The sequence below is a fragment of the Lepisosteus oculatus genome, chromosome 16 (assembly GCF_040954835.1).
Source record: "Lepisosteus oculatus isolate fLepOcu1 chromosome 16, fLepOcu1.hap2, whole genome shotgun sequence".
Lineage (NCBI taxonomy): Eukaryota > Metazoa > Chordata > Actinopteri > Semionotiformes > Lepisosteidae > Lepisosteus > Lepisosteus oculatus.
In genome coordinates, this window is record NC_090711.1 from 1,965,986 (window position 1) to 1,985,919 (window position 19,934).

At 45.8% G+C, this 19,934-nt stretch overlaps 1 protein-coding gene across 1 annotated transcript; it reads right to left on the reverse strand.

Moving 5' to 3' along the window:
- Positions 1-12,900: 12,900 nt before the first annotated feature.
- On the reverse strand, positions 12,901-15,230 carry irx7 (iroquois homeobox 7). The gene is made up of 2 exons (XM_015365093.2): positions 14,370-15,230; positions 12,901-13,846 (listed from the first exon to the last, which is right to left on the reverse strand). The coding sequence occupies exons 1-2, from the start codon at positions 14,619-14,621 to the stop codon at positions 13,100-13,102; spliced, it is 999 nt and encodes a 332-aa protein (XP_015220579.2). The 5' UTR covers positions 14,622-15,230; the 3' UTR covers positions 12,901-13,099.
- Between the last annotated feature and the right edge of the window lie 4,704 nt (positions 15,231-19,934).

Sequence of the window (19,934 nt, forward strand, 5' to 3'; positions counted from 1 at the left end):
CTCCTGGGTGCGGAAGCTGTCACCCACAACTCAGCAACCGATAAATTCAAGAAATTCAATGCCAGACTCTCCCAAAGAACCAGATACTGCGGTTAAGCTAAACGTCTTCACGGGATGAATATCTTTTCAGCCTTTTGCAAATGTTTTCAGATATTCACACCCTTAAGGACCCCCAATTTAAGCCTGTAACAGAAAATCTATATGCATTCATAAAATTCTATACTTTTAAGATAGCATTTTATCTGGACCTGTGGTGATCAATTCCATCACACCCAACCAAACAGATCTCTTTCAAAGAGAAGAACAGAGTTCTCAGATTCAGGTCAGATTAGCTGTGCGGGAGAGAAAACCCCCGGTTTCTGAGGAGAGGAGCCTTGCTGACAGGCACAGCGCCACCGTTCCCTAGACCTGCCCTTGTGATCGCCTGCGCCCCCTGGTGACCTCAGCTGCGGTCCGTGCTGGTGAGCGATGCTCAACGCGCACACTGGCAGCTGTTCCTGCCGCGCCGCACAGCGGACGGGAGACCGGCCCTGCGAGACGGGCCCGCACTCAGGCTGTCTCTGCCCTCCCCACAGCGATCGTGGGCCTCCGCGGCCGCAGTGCGCAGCACACAGCCAGCCTGCGTGCGAACACAGCCCTCTGTGAACACCGCAGGAATCTGGGAGCACAACACTCAGGGACGGGCCGTAATAAATCAACTGAAAAACAACCTCACAAACACACACTTCCAAACACACACTGCCTCCCTTTTCGGGTTCAGAGGAGGGAGAGCAGAAAAACAGGGCTGAGCGTTTTCGGCTCGCCCTGTTCTCCTTCAGCTGCACCCTAGACGGAGACTCCGACAGGCAGACAGATAAGGGGCACGTCCCGAGGACAGGGTCAACAGTCCCTGAGGAGCCAACAGCCCTGATGAATTATTGCCATTCAATACTTCCCAACCCTGACAATTTTCCAGTCCTCGTTTTGACAGCTCTGCTTTCCAGCACTGCAAAATGGCAGGAGCTTATTACTTCTCCCTCCTCCTAGACAGATACTTTTCTTGATTATCGAAAAGGTTAGATACACATACCAGTAAATCATTTTTTTGTATTTTAATACATGTTTTAAATTAAAACGATACATTTTTATCGGTGCTCAGATCCACAGGTTGCATTTCATTATCATTTACAACTTAAATAAAAATGCTGGGCTTAGCAATAATTACATTTATACAACAAACTTAGTACTAACAGCAGTGGGAACCTTAAGGTCTATTTGAAAAAGCTACAAATTGATATCACAATAAAACAGAGCAATTAGAAGGTCTACAGTAATTTAATCTACCATAATAGCAGGGTTAGTTTCAGTGATAAACTTCAGCTTAAATAATTACATTATGTTAATAAATGAAGTCAAATTAATTTTACAGGAAGTGGACAATCATATTTCTTACAGTGTTATTTTAAAAGATTTTTAGGTTTTCACTCACTGAAATGTGAAACTTTCATGCGGAGTTATTGGTGGTGCAATAGCGCCGCCTGGTGGACAACAATGTACTCGTGCCCCATTACACTAGTGGCGCTATGTGCGCATAAACGCAGCTCCTGCTGAACCGTCTCAGCGAATAGGTGCAATTTCAATTGTTTCCAAATAAATCAAAGATATCGATGACATGATATCAACGACAAGAAAGATTTGAGGTGCGTTAAAATGAAGGAAAAAAATGAAAACCCCAAAACATTTGGCTAAATAAAAAAGAAGATTATTAACCCGGTCTAGCAGCAATGTTACCAGATCTTTCCTAAACACTTAATGGGAAATTAGGATAAGGTCGTGTGCTAAATAATAATGTCCTCACATCACATACAAAGCAAAACAAACTCCTTTAAATATTTATTTATATATTTAATACTTTCGCCATAAGGCATTCCCCGTGCTTTCGACCTACTTAATTTGGACAACTGTTTTAATATTTTACTTTATTTAATTTTCCAGCAAGCATGTATCTTATGTATCAACCTCACATCAATTTCTCTGTTGTTGTTGTTTTTTTTTCTCTAGATGGTGAAGATTATTTATGACGCTAACTCGTCTTTTTATACACGCGAGTCTCTCATCTGTTCACGGGTTCACGCTGTGTTAAATGGTCCGTGTGGTACTGGGCGCTACTGCAGTCACCTGCCTGCAGGGCGAGATTTCACATCCGGGACAGTGCGGGGAGGAATTCGGGACGGCTGCCAGCCAATGGGAAGCCGGTGCGTCCCTGCAGAGGCGCGCGATGGAAGAGCTCCGGAGAACTGCTGCTCTCCCAGTTATAATAATAATAATAAAACAATAATTGCTTACACTTATATAGCGCTTTTCTGGACACTCCACTCAAAGCGCTTTACAGGTAATGGGAACTCCCCTCCACCACCACCAAGTTCCACAGAGCCACCGGTTCCTCTGCTGCAACGTCTGAGGAACTGCAGAATTAAGCATTCAAACCCTCTGTGTGGCGAATCGACAAATTCTCAATAGCCACTCGGGCGGTTCAATGCTCAATACACGTAACGTTACATAACAACGTACTATCACACCTAATGCATCATCTTAAACCACTGTTGCAGATGGAGGATGGATTTACGCTTTAGGAGAGTTCTGCCCGTGAAGGTTTCCGGGATTAAACATTATCTTTAAAACGGATTTACTGCCGGGGAAACGCAAACGCAGAGAATACGTTTCAAACAGAAACACGTCTTCGTTTGATCTGACACGCAATGGTGCAGTAAGCTAACGAATCGTTAACTGATCTGTGACTAAAAATCTATGACTTGTGAAACAAAGACCACTTATAGGTGATGTTCATCCTCGACCAACGTGCTGCAGTCCTGCTGTTTACAGAGTAAGACGCACGGCACACAGAAATGCGCTCTTATATTCCCGAGGATATAAAATGAGATGAATCTCAGCGGAAAGCAGATGTATAACAATCACAATAACAATACTCCAAACAAGTATGAATAAGAATAGAGAAACATCCTTTAAGAAGTCAGTACGTTTTACAAAAATGGGAAATAATTCACAAGTAATTTCTCCTAGTTTCGGTTTCAAGTCGCTGTAAAAATTTAATGAAAATGCTAACACTTTATTTTCAAGGGCCGAAAGAGGACATTTCCCTTCAAATGAAAACTAAAGACGTGGAGATGTTCCTCACCAGGAAAAGGGTGCTAAAAATAAATTCCTTGCATTTTCTGTAGCCGCTACTCTTCCACGCGATCACGTTTCATCATGCCTCGAAAATGACAGCATTCAACAGAAAAAACAGCCGAGAGGGCGGGGTGGGGGCTATGTACATTTTCTTTCATGTACTTTTCTTGAGGCCGAATGATTTTATCTAAACAATAGTTATATGCAAATTTCCACTCCCCTTTAACGAGTGGTTGACGCATAAAGGGTTTAACAGCTCACAAACACCTGCTGCCAGGTCCTGTGTACACTGATGACCTCATTCATCCTCTAGTTCACTTAGACCCTTATGTAAACTTTGTCTCAAACCCACCTCCGCCCCAGAGGTACATTTTCCACAACTGCACTCAGCCTCTCCTCAACTTCTGACTAAGCCTCATTGATCACTCCACGAAGCACAGACACATTTAAGGGTTTAGTATCTTCGGGTTTTGTTTCTGCATGTCTACTTAGCTAATGAGCTGCCTACTTGTAATGCCAACCAAGCTGCTAGCAGATTTATAGGTAACTGCACCTTTAATGAAGCGATCAATGTTTTGAGTCAAGCGTACCCTTAAAATCCGAAGTCTAATTGAGAAAATAATTAGGTTAATTGTTTAATTGACTGCTCGGGTAGAAAGAAAACCCAGGAGATTCCTGGCCTCCAGGAACAGAGATAAAGACCCCTGCTAGGCAGCGGTGACTGACATGGACACACACAGCAAGGAGAGTTCAAAGCTCAAGCACACTACAATCCTTCGAATTCAGTTGTGGACATCACATCAGAGGGCTCTCCAGAACTCTTTATGGCTCAGTCTACCACATTCAAACGCAGATACCCCATCCTTTAAGAAGACAATACGTTGTACTACAATGGCATCCAATTATGAAGTACTTCCTGCTAGCTTCCATTTAAAAAGTAAGTTATGTCGCCGTAAAATGAAAGGAAAACAAGGAACACTTTAGTTCCAAGGCTCGATAGAGGAAAGTTCCTCTCAGTTGAAATTCCTCACCAGAAATATGCCGCACAACACTTGCCGGTTGACGATAATTGTTCAGTTATACGAGTTTAATTTTGGCGGCTCCTTGCCCTGGGTAACGGAACAAACTCGCGGTCTGTGGGCTTTGCCACGGTCAGGTTGTGCTTTGTTCAGTGTACCACTTTAACTTGGACATACCTGAATCAGGGGCACAAGAGGAGTAACACCTTATCTTCCCAAGGCCGTCACCTGGGTCTTCGGGAAGCGGTCGACATGGCCGCCAAACCATGTGACCCACCAGCCTCGCTCTGGTGCACTGGCGCGGGAGTGAAGGCGCTGCGCTCCTTAAAGACATGGCGCTCATAGTAAACTACAGTAAACTACACCGTGTTTATATAATGTCATCCTCGGGGTGAGATTCATTTATCTGGGGAGGGACATGGTTACAGGGAGAACCCAAGTATCGGCGAGAAATAACACGATCTGAAATCCCACGGATATACGAGCTCGCAATTCCTAAATGACCTGTTTAATAGAAGACAATTAAGAAGTGTTTTGGGACAGATATTTAGTAGCGGAGAATCACACTTCACTCTTCCTGTAAAACGGCATTAAACTAGTACAGCTGCCTCTTAATGAAAACAACGAATTTTTGGTAAATGTAAGCCTAATAAATACTGTTTAGAAATAGCCTCTGAGAAAATATACCCTTACTGCTTTGTTTGTGTTAAAATAAATTTGGTCTTTTTAAGACTTGCTGAATCCGCGCTCTGCCAAAACTGAAGCCGGCGCACTAGAACAAACTTGAAATTCCAAAGTATTATTCTTTGCTACAGACTCCCACAACTCTCAGTGTAAAGCAATGTCACAAAGTGAAGTAGTGGCAAGATTACTTGCCATTACGGGGCAGAAGGTGGCTGGAAGGTTGCCGGTTCAAATCCAGTGGCCGGCAGAGGAATCCTACTCCGTTGGGCCCCTGAGCACGACCCTTAACCCCAACTGCTCCAGGGGCACCATATAAATGGCTGACCCTGCGCTCTGACCCCAAGCTTCTCTCCATGTCTTTGTGTCTCATGGAGAGCAAGTTGGGGTATGCGAAAAGACAAATAAATAATGAAAGAAAGTGATCTTATCTTACAGTACAGTACAATCATGTTGCACTTCTCCTAGACAGTCACCAGGTGGCAGTGTTCGGTATTCACCTCCTAGTTTTGTCACTCGGAGCATCCCATTATAGATCAGAGTTTAAAACCGATACCAATAGCAGAGTGATTCATATCTATCGCCCCGGGACGTCTACGGGTGGAAACGATGTCCTGTTACCCAAATAAGGCCCGAGAGAAGCTCCTGCTATATTGGTTTACCTTGGGATGCAAAGTAGCTGTAGTGTCCCTGTGTGTCTGCCTGTGCAAGACTGCGCATGTTTGCACAGAGGTCAGACTCCCTCCTGCTCCAGCAATGTTATTCGTAAGAAAGCAAGAAAGTTTCCACACAAGGGGAGACACTTTGCTCATGTTGGCGACAGTGATCCGGGGGCCTCATGCAGCTGTTTCCCGGAAGAAGCCAGGGGATTCAACTTTGACAGCATGGCTGGGGTGCCTGTGCCATACCCCCACAACCCTTTGTGTAAAGAAACCCCCCCCCCCAACTCTCATTTCTCAGTGCATTTCAGCAGCTGTTTTCACTTGCGCCCTCTGTCTGGGGTTGGTGCTGTGGGTCTGGAAGTCCAGCTTTGTCAGCTGGGTGCCCTCGTGCTCTAGGAAGCAGTGAACCGTCTTCAGTCGAGACGGTAATAAACACGGCGACCTACGCTGCGCTCATCTGGCGAGCGGACCTCTCCTACGCTGTCGAAGCGCTCGGTCCCCCAGCCGGCGCAGCGGAGGACTCTGGGAGTGAGCCGCCTGGCCAGGCCCCGAGTTTGCGCAGAGATTAGACCCCAGTCCGGCCACCTGTGATAAAGGAGCTAATCCCCCGTGTTGACAGTGTCCTGGGAAGAACGGGCAGGAGCGCGAGCTCCGCCATTCCGGGCTGCTCCTCGCTGGGGATTTCCCTTTATCCGGGGATTAGGGAAGGGAAGGGCCTTGGAATTGGCATGGAAACCTGCATGAGGAGCAAGGGAGGGGCCCCTTTCATCTCCTCCGAGATCAAATATTCTCCCCCAGGGCTGATCCCCCCATTACTGTAACATCAAAGCCAAGAGCCAGGAATTAGCATGCGAGGTGAGAGGGGAGCGGGGCGCATCACAGCACCCCAGGAATTAAATATTTAATACTGCATAGCTTGGTGCATTCTACACTATAGGTGTCCCTTCTCCACATGCTAGGACATTTTCCATAAAATCACATGGAATACGGTTACAGATCGGGACAAAAGAAACTTCATTTGGAGGAATCGACACGAATGACTGAGCCGAGGCCTTCTGTGACGTGAACAAGCAAAACCTAAATTAAAGTATAAAAAAACTAAAACCTAAATTACTGGTTGGTTCTCAGAATTGAAAGCCAGACAACACTTATATAGTGCTGTTTTTTTTTTTAATCATTGTACTAAAGCACCACAAGGAAGGCCAGATTACAGATATTTCTGGGATTGCAAACTAATTTTAAACTAGGGTTTTAAACACCGCTCGGCTGCTGGTATGAATGCGTTTTTCCACTTGTACCAAATCCTCATGTTATTCGGGACACGGAACAGGACAATTCACACATCCTAACAAGTTAAGTTACACCTCAAGCAAAGTTGTGCCCCTTACTGTGTTTGATTAAGGTGAGTGGGCAAAGCCCAGTTCTGACCCATTGTCTTGCTCTGACAATGAATTAAGAAAGCATCCCATCACTGTCCCAGCGCCCACCCCCACAAAATCCATCCTCCCAATATCATTAGCCAAAGCTAACAGGATTAATTAGTTGTCACCAACAAAGGACAATAAGCACAGCTGATCCCTACAAGTCAGAGAACACTTCACAGCTCCCTTTCTGATATGCAGATCTCCTAATGGCTGTTACCAGTGATTGTGGGATTTGAAGGAGATAAGGCTTCTCTAAGAGGCTGACAATGAGATTCCTCTGTGTGGGTCTTCATATCTGATCTCCCACCCAAGGGGTCATCTGAAAAAACAGTCAGGGGAAAAAAGGGAGGAGGGAGGTTGGAGGAGGGGCACAGGAGAGCTAATCTCTTCAAAGTAACTGCAACTCATAAATTACACACATGCAAAGCTGCTAGATGTTAGACACCAGGGGGCCACAACAGGCAAACACAAAGAGAGCTGGTACATACAGTAGGTGATGTGCTGTGCTGTGCGTCCAGTTTTCAGACCCCATCAGTAAAGAGATATGATTCAGAGTCTCTGACTCTGCAGTCCATGCTGAGCAGCCCCCACTGTGCACCACCATCGCCACAGTTGTGACTCAATAATTACCATATGTACCGTAATCACCATCATAGTCAAAGTAATTCAGGTAGCTGACTGCGTCAGCACGCCTGGGCTGCAAAGGAACACGTAAAGGTTTATTCCCTGCTGGAAGGAGAAGGACAGAAACACGTTTCGACTGTGGAGCCTTCTTCGGGTGTCACACGTTGTTTCTTTTCTTCTCTTTCCAGCAGGAAATAAACCTTTAGTATAATGCAAAGGAAGAACAAATAAAAGTCACTCTCTTTCAAAATATTGTCATAGTCTTTACTTGACGTCTGAACTTATCGTTTTAATTCTAAACCATATGCAGATGATAGGTCACATCAATTTGTTTAAAGCATTTAAAACCTAACACCTGAACAAGGTGCAGTTATTTATCCAGCCTTACAGATATCTCTAGCAGGCTGCTGCAGTCGAAAGGCAGTGTGCCTGTGCTCCGACCATTACAGAAAACCATTTAGTGGAATTCGAAATATAAAGCCAATCAAATAAAATATTTTGAAGTTATTTCAGTTCACTTCTGTTTTAAATCAGGCTTTTACTTTTTTTCTTAATAAGTAACACATCGCCGACACAGCCAAGGGAATCGCTTCGGCTGCCGAAGTACCTAACACGGGCACACCAGGGCGGAAAGATTAAATACAACCGAGTTTTAATCTGGCGAGCAAGTCCGAAACAAACAAACAACTACGAATATTGTTAAAGTCACAGGAGAGCGTTACTGTGTCATTACAACACTCTGAGTATCAGTGTTAGAGGAGCTGGATGCTCCATTGCGCGGTACTGCTGCTAAATGAGACCGCAGAATCTGCCTTCTGACTCACACCCGGCTTCTTAATTAACTGGTTTTCCACATTCGCTTTAGCTACATCACCCCTGAAGAGAAGATTAGCTGGTTAATTACGCAACTCCAAAAAACAAGGGAGAACGTTATACATTCCTTTCCCCCCGATATACTACCGCGATCCGAACGCCCCGACTGCGGTAGACACACGGGCTTCAGACGGTTTCGCGACAGTAGATGATCGTGTTGAAAGGTTGAGCTCAGGGGTGAATTGATGGGTCGATCGATCATTGACAGTGCTATGCGTCCGCCTTGTCGGAATGAAGTCCAGCGCTTCGTCATGACATAGCGTCCTGCTGTCGGCCAGATCAAGTGCATGAGGTTGATTTATATCATGTTCCTTCCTATCCAGAGTCCGGAGAAGCCGGCGTCCCTTTCTTTATGGCCTACATTATGAAATGTTAAGAAGTGTGTTTTTTGTCAGTTGATTTTTACAACAAAATAGATTATGCCAAGGAACAATAGGTTTATTCCACGCTGAAAAGAGAAAAGAAAAGAAACGCAACGTTTCGGCCGTGGAGCCTTCTTCAGGTGTGTGCAACCTGAGCAACCTCACACCTGAAGAAGGCTCCACGGCCGAAACGTTGCGTTTCTTTTCTTCTTTTTTCAGCGTGGAATAAACCTCTTACTTGTTCCTTTGCAGCCTACGCGTGCTGATGCAGCTCCCCACCTAGATGATGTCAAGTCTTGGAAGTTATTGTCGAACTTCGTGGGGGGGCGGAGTTGAGTGGAGCTTTTACTTTTCATTGGAGGGTCTCTTGCACTTTCTGTAGTGCGGAACACTCAGCTGCAGTCTGATTACTTTCTACCCCGTCATAAACGCGAACATCGGGACAACTACTGAAAGTGCAAAAGTGAAAACGTTTCGTGAAAACGTCTGATTTAAAGGCTGTGCAACCTCTAATATGATATATAAAATCGTAGTTGAATTGCTGAAGCCGGAAGCATTGATTTGGATTTTCCAAAGTACATTATACGTTCAGTATGATCTGTAAGAGTTTGCTGGGAAAATACGCACGGCAGTAATCCCATGGTTAAGATTCAGACTTCTGCTGTTTGTCTTTAAGCTGGAGTACGATCAAAAACGAAAAGCGGTTTTCATTTCTTTTTTTTCTTTTGAGCCTTTTTAAGTTTAACTGTAGTGTGAATTCGACCGGTGGAGAGACAGACAGCTGGGTCCTGTTCAAGATCTGCGTGCTGTGTCGGAGTAAAGAAAACCTGATGTGGCCTTATTAGGAGATTCGTTCCGATCAATTCGGATTTATTTACTTGGGAAAAAAAAACAGCATCTCATTCCAATTGGTTGTCTTTCATTTCGTCGGCTCCCAAGAAAACAGAATTTCGCCTCGCTGAGTCATTTTCACTGACCCCTGATGCAATAGTAACAGTTTTAATTGTAGTACTGCAGGATATCTATAGAAAGTCTCAAGGGGCCACAGATCACACACCAAGCTGACTCTTAAGACAGGGAGCTGTTGACACTTGATTCCCCTCTGAGAGACGAAATGCGTTAGTTCCCAGAGTGTTTGCGCTAGGATGTAACACAGAAAGGTTGCATAAGTCAACAGAAATCCATTCTGCTCGCTTCCTTAGAAATCGACAAATGTCAGTGGGTCCCAGAACGGAGACGAACAGCTTCCACACTCGATTTGAGAAGCACTGTCCGTTCAGAAGCCGAGCCACCGGGGAGAGATCTTTCCTGAAAAGGTTATAATGACCATTCCATACCTGAACCGGTTTGAGATGTGAGACATAAGGGTCGTTTTTCACGACACGATGCTCCGACGCGACAATCCTCCGACCTAAAGGATTTTCGGTGAACGTTAAATGAACTCCCCTTCAAAGTGATACGTGCAGAAATAGGCGGAATTAAACCGCTCCTTTATCGCAACCACCCCCTGCAACACGCCGGCTAAGGCTTCCGAGTTGTAACAATATGACGATACTTTAACAGGTAGGAATGATCTAGAAATGTATCGCTACACAGCGAAGACCTCAGTGAGGAATGTGCTCGATTCCGGAGTTCGCCACGGCAGGTCTTACTATACGGCTCCTGTCCATCCAGCACCTGTGGAGCATCGTACAGGACGGCGTGTGACCGCTTAAATGCTCTGGGGGTCGAAGCCCTCCTGCTCGTCCCCCGAGCGAGGGCCCTTCCTCTCCCTCACTCTCCTCCTCCTCCTCCTCCTCCGGTGCTCTGGCGGGTGGCCGCCTTGCCGCCTCTGGGGTCTCCGGCCGCCAGGGGGCGGCAGGACGAGTACGGGGCTCCGGCGCGACTTAGCGGAGACCCGAGGCACGAAGACGCGCCCTGAAACCAGCCAAAAGGAAAACAAAAGTGGGAATAATAATTCCCACTTTTGGGAATTAACTTCGCGTAAAATAATAATAACGCGTAGTTTCACCTGACGCGTAAATGAGTCCTCAGTGTCTTTAAATACCCATGTAGAACAATTGCCTGGCCGCTGATACAGGGGTGCTGTGGAGGGACAGTCCGGCGCCCGCATCACGGCAATAGTTGTTCGCCTTATCAATAAGAAAGCAATACCTACCACGTGCCCCTCGTGTTGCCCGGAGGATGCGGGACAAGACAACAGAGAGGAGAGTCCACGGGGCACCCGGGCCGACACCCCAAGATCACACATCTTTTTCCCTCAGAAGAAGGGAATCGGCAACTCCCGATCTTGTTTTGTTTTGGCGAGGCAGGCGGCCTCGGTCCGCCGCACTGAGAGCTCCCCCGTCTCAGCTGCAGCCGATCCCCAAAGCCCACCGCTCCCGTCTCCTGCGACCGACAACCTCATCAGAAATCTTCTTTAACAGCGTTTCAGCTGCTTAAAAAGGAATAACGCAACTTACATAAAGAGCTGTTCACTTTAAGCGCTTTCCCACTAGCAAAATTGCAGAACTACTTCGCATTACAAATAACAGAAAGAAATCAGCTGTATTTTGGTCTGTTCATTGCCGTCAGCTGTACAGCTGCCGGTTTGAACTTTAGAAACTAAAATGTATTCGTCTTAATGAAACTGTCCTAACAGGTGTGCTTGTATCAAAGCGCGTTCGTCAGTAACAGGCTTCACTTTCAAAGCAGTACTGCGTGTAACTGAATGAGAAAAAAACAGCATTCTTTTAAGTAGAGATGTAGTTGTTCTTCTGTATTCGTCGATTCGTCTTAATCGGGGTTCCCTCTGGAAAGCGGGGCATGGGGGGGCGACGGGACAGGAACACCCACAATAACAAGCACAGGCGCTAGGGATACATGAACACACACTGTATTATCCCCAATCACCACGATGGATAGCGCAGGCTTTAGACGGGAATAAGAGGAAACGTCGTCAAATTAAAAATAAAATTGTACCGCTAAAATCCACACTCAAAAACGTTTAAGCACGCTGTATTGGGTTGTTATTAAGATAGGGACACGGAGGTGTTCGGGTTGTGCGCCTATCGCAACTATGTTGCGCATTGGTTTTGTCGGTTTGTTTCTTTCAATCCAGGTTTACAGTCTACACCGACCACAATCTATGGGGAGGCGGCCGCCTTTTCTCTGTATTTATACTTGAAGATAAAATTAAATCCAACAAAACCAGGACTTTTAAAATATTTTAATCCCGATCGGTTCGTAGCAACTGCAACACACATCACAAAATGCTAGACGACTCCAAACTTCATTCCGTTTTCACCGAGTCACTGGAACACCTGCGTCTGAATACTCTGGCGTTCCTACCTGCTGGAGGCGTTTAACACACACCTGCTCCAGTTGCGTAAACCACTCGGTAAGCGTTACTATTCTCTAAAAATAATGTCTTAATTATAAAGAGATCTCATTTACAACCGACACGTTTTCCTGCTTACATTTTCTTTTAATCAATTTTAAAGGAAATAAACTTAATCGAGTGGCGACTGTGAACGTTTGCTGTATATTATCGAGCCTCTCTTAAAAACAGTCAAACGGCACAAGATGTTCCCGCTCCAAACGTATTTAGCGGGATCGAATTAGAAAACCGTGGAGCCGCCTTATGTCAAAGACCCCACTGAGTTGTATCCACAGTGGATGAAAGCGATCTTCTGGACTTACTGTACTTTTCAGCCGCCATAGAAGCGACCGACCCACAAAGCAAATTAAAGAATGTGTTGATGTTTCAGCATCGGGCTGTACAGTCGTTCATGATGGACTTTTTTAAGTTAACACACAAATGTAATTTAACCGGTGTTGACATGGTTTTCGAAGTTAAATCAACCGGCCTTTACACAATCCACAAAACAGCAAGGTTTCCGTCAACAGATGCGTGTTTAAACAGAATTATTTTCCGTCTCACGAAGTGCGTCTGCTTACATGGAGTCTCTCTCTTCTGCTCGGGCTTGTAGAAGCGAGACAGGCGGCAAAGCGAAGTCATCAGGCAGACGGTCTTGACTCACACCTGTAGCCCGGCGGGATCGTTACCCTATTCAGCACACAAGAACCTCAACACATCGCGCCAAGCTGCAGATTGCGTATGCATTTTTATTTAACAAAATACCTTATGTACAGTTCATATGTAAAAAATAATAATTTACAGGATGTACAAAGAAGAAAATATACGTCTTATCCGCGTGATTGTCTGCTGGAACACGAGACTTAAAAAAAAAAGATGAAACCTATGAGGTTTAAAGACCAAGTCGCAGCGCGCCCGGGGACCCCGCTCACTGACAGTTCAAGCCGCTGGCTGGGCCGTGCTTGAAGATGTACTGTGCCGGGTAGTAGACTGGGGAATACTGTCCGTTCCTCAGAGCCCAGTCCGGCCACAAGGCGCCCGTGTCCGGGCCGCCGCTTGTCGAGCGGGCTCGGTGCCCGCCGCCCGAGGTCGCCGTTTCCGCCAGCGACCATATCTTGGACTTCTGGGCTTTGGGCTCGTTCTCCGTGCAGCCCAAACCGGACCGCGCACAGACCGCCTCCGTGTCGCTCTCGGTACCCGGGGCCGGGGGCACTCGCTCCGAGCCCGGTAGCCCCCCGGCGTCCGCTTCTGCATCCTTCACGGCCCGGGGGTCCTCCTGCTCGTCCCCCGAGCACGGGCCCTTCGGCCCGAGCCCTTCCTCTCCCTCACTGTCCTCCTCTTCCTCCTCCTCCTCCTCCTCGGACCGGCCCTTGGAGCCCCAGCTCATCCTGTTCTCTTTCTTCAGGCGCCGGCGCGCGTTGGCGAACCAGGTGGACACCTGCGTCAGGCTCATCTTGGTGACGATGGCCAGCATGACCTTCTCGCCCTTGGTGGGGTACGGGTTCTTCAGGTGCTCGTTCAGCCAGGCCTTGAGCGCGCCGGTGCTCTCGCGGGTGGCCGCCTTGCCGGCCCTGGGGTCTTCGGCCGCCAGGGGGCGGTAGGTCGAGTACAGGGCCCCGGCGCGGCTAAGCAGAGCCCCGTGGTACAAAGACACGGCTTTGGGGTCAAAACAGCTCTGAAGGAAGGGAGGAAAAAAAAGTCGAGTTAATTAGACAGCTGTTAAGCGTCTTGAAAACGGACGCAAATGTTTATTTGTCATCGTATGATTATTTTAATTGAAATGTATATAAAGTGGTTGAAAAAAGAAGGTTTATTTAATCCACGTATAGCATTTATATTAAAATGCATCACAAACGGAGACTGACTTGTGATTTCACCCAGGGACGGTCATTTGAAACCCGCATCGACGGGCCTGACGCTCAAGGGAGAAAAGTCGCTATAAAAAAAAGTTATCGGACACTAACAAAAATCCACGAAACAAAAAGAATACGGTAAAGGGTTGTAGGACCGGGAAGCCTAAAAGGAAGCGACATGGGACTCGCGGTCGCCCGGTATGAAATTGCAGCGCGACTCGCGTCCTGTCTTCACATCGCCTCCCCGGGAAAGCATTTTCTGCGCATCTCCCGAAACAGAGCGGATTGCACAGTTACCCCGCCACCCGAGCGGTTCAACAGGGAGGAAAGCGAAGCTCGGCTTACCCTGTGCGCTCCGTGCCTCAGGTGAGGGTAAGGGACGAAACCGCAGTCCTGCACCCCGGGGAAAAACAGGGGCGCCGCCGCGAGGGCAGGGAAGGCAGGCGGCGGGGGGACCATCACGGTCTGATTCCCAGGCGGCAAGCGGAGGTTCTTCCCGAGGAATAAATCGCCGAATCCCGTTTGCGAGGCAGGCATCCTGGTCTTCCCGGTGTCAGCGCTCCGACAGCGGCGCGGCGCCCCCTCACCTGAGCTCATATACTGCGCCGGGCGCGGGGCGGGCGGGGCCTCTCGCCGCTGACGGACAGGCCTGCTCTGCAAGACGGCCTTTTACAGCTCCAAATTCCTTCAAAGACCACCGCTGTTCCTTTTAGCGGAATCTCAAAGACGCTAAATACATGATAATCCTAAAGCCCAACCTGATATGTATTATAATGAAACGGATTACAAGACTTTCTTTAATCTAATAAAATATAGGCTGCGGCGAGAGAAGTCGAAAAGTCACCCCCAAATTAGCCCGTTTTCACACAAGCCGCGGAAATTAGATTTAATTTAGATCTAATGGATTTAAACAACACGCAGGATTGTAATTTACTCGTCGGGAAGTTTTTTTAAACGTTGATCTTTAATTAAAAATAAACGAGTGAACAATCCTACTTCTCCAAAACCTGGACGGGTTTAACGATACGATTCTTTGGTGGGAAGGAAATATATGCGTGTAAAAAGTAATTTCCCGTCGCCTTGAAAATTAGATTCCCAGAATACCACAACGTAATAATAAAACAATTCCACTCAATCCGTTAGATCAAGTTAATTGTGAGGAGAAACAAAACAGTTTATTTACGCCTGTTGGCTAACCACTCAAATCGCATAGTATCAACGATTCAGTTTTAAATGCAACGCTTGCGTATCGACGAACCGGATACGCATTAGTCCCAATTCAGCGTTGGATGTTAGTAAAATTAAATCCATTGGATATACAGTGTAACCCTCTTAAATTATCTTCATCTAAGATCACATTTTAAATGGATCACACTAGACAAATGGGACAGTACAGTAGGCCTTTTAAAAGGAATGTGTGCAAGTGAATAAAATAACGAAATGGACAGCCCCTGTTTATAACTAGTTTTTGAACTTGGTCCACTGACCGACGTTTTATAGTTTGTTGTTTACTAGAGTTTCTTAGATCCTCATGATGGATATCTTACGTTATTGACTCAAAAAATATAAATAATAGTAATGCTTGCATAAAATATATATTGGGTGCACTGTTCTTATATAGGTATCGTTTTTGTCAAATACGGATTACTTTCTACCGTTCGCTTGATTAGAAACATGCCTTCTACGAAGCACAGAAATTAAAACAGACATTTGCATATGAAGCGAGTCCCTGATCCGAGATCAGAAGAGCTGGAGAATGAAGCCCGTGTTTGTCAGACGCATTAACAAACACGGCTGTGTCGCTGAAGTCTGGCGGATACATGCGAATTAAATTAACCACATTTAATTCAGCAAATAGCTACAAAGATCACAGACCTTTGATCACGGATTTTCACATTTTCAAGAACTGTGCATTAACAGCGCTTTCCAGGGATGAAGTCTCAGAGGCCGATTATGACTGTGTGTTAAAACAGGCGGTGCCTGGAGCATCAACCTTAAATCATCAATTTATTAACACTCGGGGCAATTTCGTTTTGCAATTAAGTAATTAAGTGGATCAGCGATCATTTAAAAATGAAAACCCAAACGAGAAACACAGACGGCCTTTCCGGACTGAAACGACATTAATTGATTTAGTGAATTGATCACAACTCGCCTGTTTTCCATGTCTTTACGAACTGGCCCTTCGTTTAAATCGGTTTCCAAATACACTAAGAATACAATCGGAACTGCAAATATTTTTAGTTTACAAATCAACCTTACTTTAAATTGTCTTCTGGTTATAAAAGTGTTTATATTTACATTTGTCAATTGAAATCATTTAAATTATTTTAATTAATCATTTTTTTAGATAATGATATCATTTGTAATTCTGTATCGAGCAGAACAACGACAGAGTCACATGTGAAGATTTCAGATCTGTTTCGTCAGAGGGATACAGAGAGTGGCCTTACCGTACGTATTCATTCATTATAAATGAACCGTGTTTAAAAACCGATATAAACCAATCAGGATGCAGCTGAAAAGAATTAACACAAAAAAACGATTATTTTTAAAACTACTCCACCTAACTTCACCTAAGAAATCTCGTTGCGATTGAATCCGTCAGATTTTTTTAATTAACTATTTTATAAGCTAAAAAGTGTTTCCTGTCTCGCTACGAACAAAGATTTTTATTCGCAGGTCAAAGATAAATTGCCTTATTAGGACAGATTGTACTAATTCGGGTTGAATGGTTACTGCATTACAAAAAAACTGTTGTTTTTTTTTGCTCATTAGTGTTTCTAAAGTGTCAGCTGTTTCTGTCCCTATCAGCCCACTGCCGCTCAATAGTCCTCATTAAACGTGCGTGGCGGAACAGGTGTCGGGTAATGTATATGATAATGACCAGATAACAGATGCTAATACAAGGTAGGCGGAGGGCACAGTTAAAAGACACCAAGATAAGGTTACAATGTTTTCCCCTCATTTTAAATTACTCCATGCATACCAATGCGAGCTTCCCTCCCTAAAAGGGGGAGATGTACACATACCGACCTGCCTATTCAAATCAGGAAACGGTTTTTTTCTCCATTTTGCCGAGTTAAGATTGTCGGTACTAATGTGTTTGGCTTGAATGGGGTGTCAAGGCATTAGCGCCGGGCGTGTGAAACACGAGTCGGCTCCTTACCTGTGGACAACCCGTAACCTCACAGCACGGCGCTGTCACCGTCTTTCCTTTTAACGAGACGCGTGTGTCGAGAGCATTTCTGCGTCTTGACCCGCAGACGCACACTTCACCATACGAATTAAACACGGATTCAATTACAATTATTTTTTTTTTTACCATCACCCAGGCGGTGGAGGGGAGTCCCCATTGCCCGTTAAGCCCTTTGAAGTGTCCAGAAAAGCCCTATTTAAGTGTGAGGAATTATTATTTAATTAGGTGTTCTTCGGAGCGTTAAAGGATCAGCGCTAATCTTGGAGAAATACTCTGTGCTGAAGCACCGCAAAGATCCAGACACTCTGGTTGGAACATGTTAAATAAATTGCCGCCCCAGTTGAACAGCTTTCAACGAAATCTTTGGGAATAAGTAAAAACGATAACCCAAGAATGTGATCCGTGGAAGCAGACAATGCAGTCTGACAAAGTTCCACGCAGGATTTTGTTTTGTTCTGTGAACTGTAAGCGTGGGTCTGTTTTAGCCTAGACGCTCGTAAGGTACTCGCTGAATCTCTGAGAGGGGCTGAGTTTGCGGGTGAGCAGCGGTAGTGACGGGCCTGATACAGACCGGGGAAAGGGACTCAAAATAAACAGTTTGTTCTACAGGACAAATTTGCTCAGCTTTTCTAAAGGGTGACGCAACCTCGCCCAGAGCCTGCTCTGTGTGCAAAGTAGACTCCAGTAGATTACAGATCTCCGACAGGAAACGGCTCTGGACAGACAAGCCTCTTTCTTGGGCTCTTCCAGATCTTATAGCAGGCCAGTGTGTGAAACAAGGACCACTGAAAACACTTGGGAACTATGGGGGAGTACGCCTCAGACTGGAAACAGGTGGCACTTCTTTACACAAAGGGCAGTGGGGGTCTGGAACAACCCGTCCATGTTATTTGAAGCCGATACCCTGGCCTTTCAGGAGACTGATGGATGAGATCCCTCAAGCAGCCGAGAGCTGGAAGGACAGAATTGTCTTCTCTCGTCTGTCACTGGTCTTCTGACCGCTGGTCTTAGCTCTCTTGCGCTCCTGGCTTGCGGGGGAGGACAGACGTTGGGGTTAGAACAGAACACGGATCTGAAGCTCCAGCCTCAGGGAACACGCTGCCTTCCTGCTCTCACCTTGCGGAGCTCTTCACTGCCTAATTGCACAAGCAGACCGGTCTAACGCTGTCATCAGTCTTCAGCTGTCAACGTCATAAAAGCAGGTTGGACACTGTTGCTGCTCCACCTACAGCCTAGGTTATAGCTGATGTGCCACAATCCAGCATACAGCACGACTCAGAGAGCCTGTTGTTTCCACTATCCTTCGGTCTCGGAGAAGCCAGAGTACCTGACTAGCAGCAAGTGTTACTGATCCTGAAACTCTTCCTTGCTTTCTGCTGGTGTGCCAGGAACAGGCTGAGAGCAATGGCTTACATATCAGCATATTAAAAAACTCTGATTTATGTTCTGATATATCTGCTATATAGGTCATACACATTTCACAGATCCTGTTTATTTGCTGAGAATTGTACTACACTGAAAATACAGACCCATTAAATCTGTAACAATTTCAGATTGTACTCACAGGGCTCGACATGAGGAATGCCTGTAAAATTGCTCCAGCTCTGCCTCTACATTGTCCTGCCTGCCAGAAAAACAGCAAGACATCTCTGCATACAAGTGAAGAAACGCCTTTTAGAAAAGCATTCCCTGCCTGGAGAGCTGACAACACAAACATTATTTGTAATGATGTTAAATTGCAGTGGGGCATAATTTACTAGCCATCACCTGCAATCATCAATGACAAAGGGTTGAAGCACAGGCTTTATTTGGAAGAGAAAGCCCTGAGCGAGTCTTTTCACTCCTGGCCAAGTGTTAACAAGTCACATGCAAAGAATGGAGCCTAAAGACAGCAGACAGGCTCTCTCTTTCCAAGGGCTCTCTGGCTTCTGCAGGGGAAGTGAAGCGCAGCACTATCTGAAAAGCAGCTTTTCTGATCTGCTCTGCTCTGCTACAGTTCTGTAAAACTACCAGTATCTTCACTGTAACGCAGATCACGAATACCAGGTATTATTAATACAGCTACTCTGCAGGAGGATGGACTAGAAGAACCTAAACTCTGCCAACAGCAGAGGGGGGCCTGTCCTGATGGTGTGAGTGCGCTTTAGAGAACGGGTCAGAGGAGCTCGTCCAGTCATCTCTTAACAGACTGGGGAGGAAGTGTCTCTCACAGCCTTCCTGGGCAGCTTCTTCCCTGAAGAGCAAGGTGCACTTATTGCTCCTGGAGTCACTGTACTTCCTTCAGAGTACCCTGTCACCCCCATCCCCAATTTCTGAATTCATATTTGTGGGTGCAAACCGAAAACACCGGGAGCAGGATTTAAGAGTAGCCCCTTTAAGCTGTAGAAATCTGATTTAACTCCTGCTTTATGGGAAAAAAAGGTATTATTATTGTTGTTACTGATATTATTTCTTTGTATTGTGCAAGCAGGACAAGGGCCTCCTAGAATTAATTTAAAAAATCAGTTGAATTAAAAAGACTTTTTTAGCAGCAAGGAGATGTTACAGTTTTTTTTTCGGGGGAAAAGAGAGACTCCAGTCTGAAGGTTGAATTTAATCATTGCTCAAAGTCACAGATTGCTTCTGAAACTCAGCTAAAGGTGTTGATTCAACCTTATAGCAAGTGAGAGTCTGCGTGTTCCCTGTTAAATTGCATCTAATCAGCGTTTACT

Excerpts from the sequence above, each read along its gene's own strand:
- irx7 (XM_015365093.2), bottom strand. The coding sequence starts at position 14,621 with ATGAGCTCAGGTGAGGGGGCGCCGCGCCGCTGTCGGAGCGCTGACACC. Across the intron at positions 13,847-14,369 it reads TGAGGCACGGAGCGCACAGG|AGCTGTTTTGACCCCAAAGC; the intron begins GTAAGCCGAGCT and ends CCCTTCCTTCAG.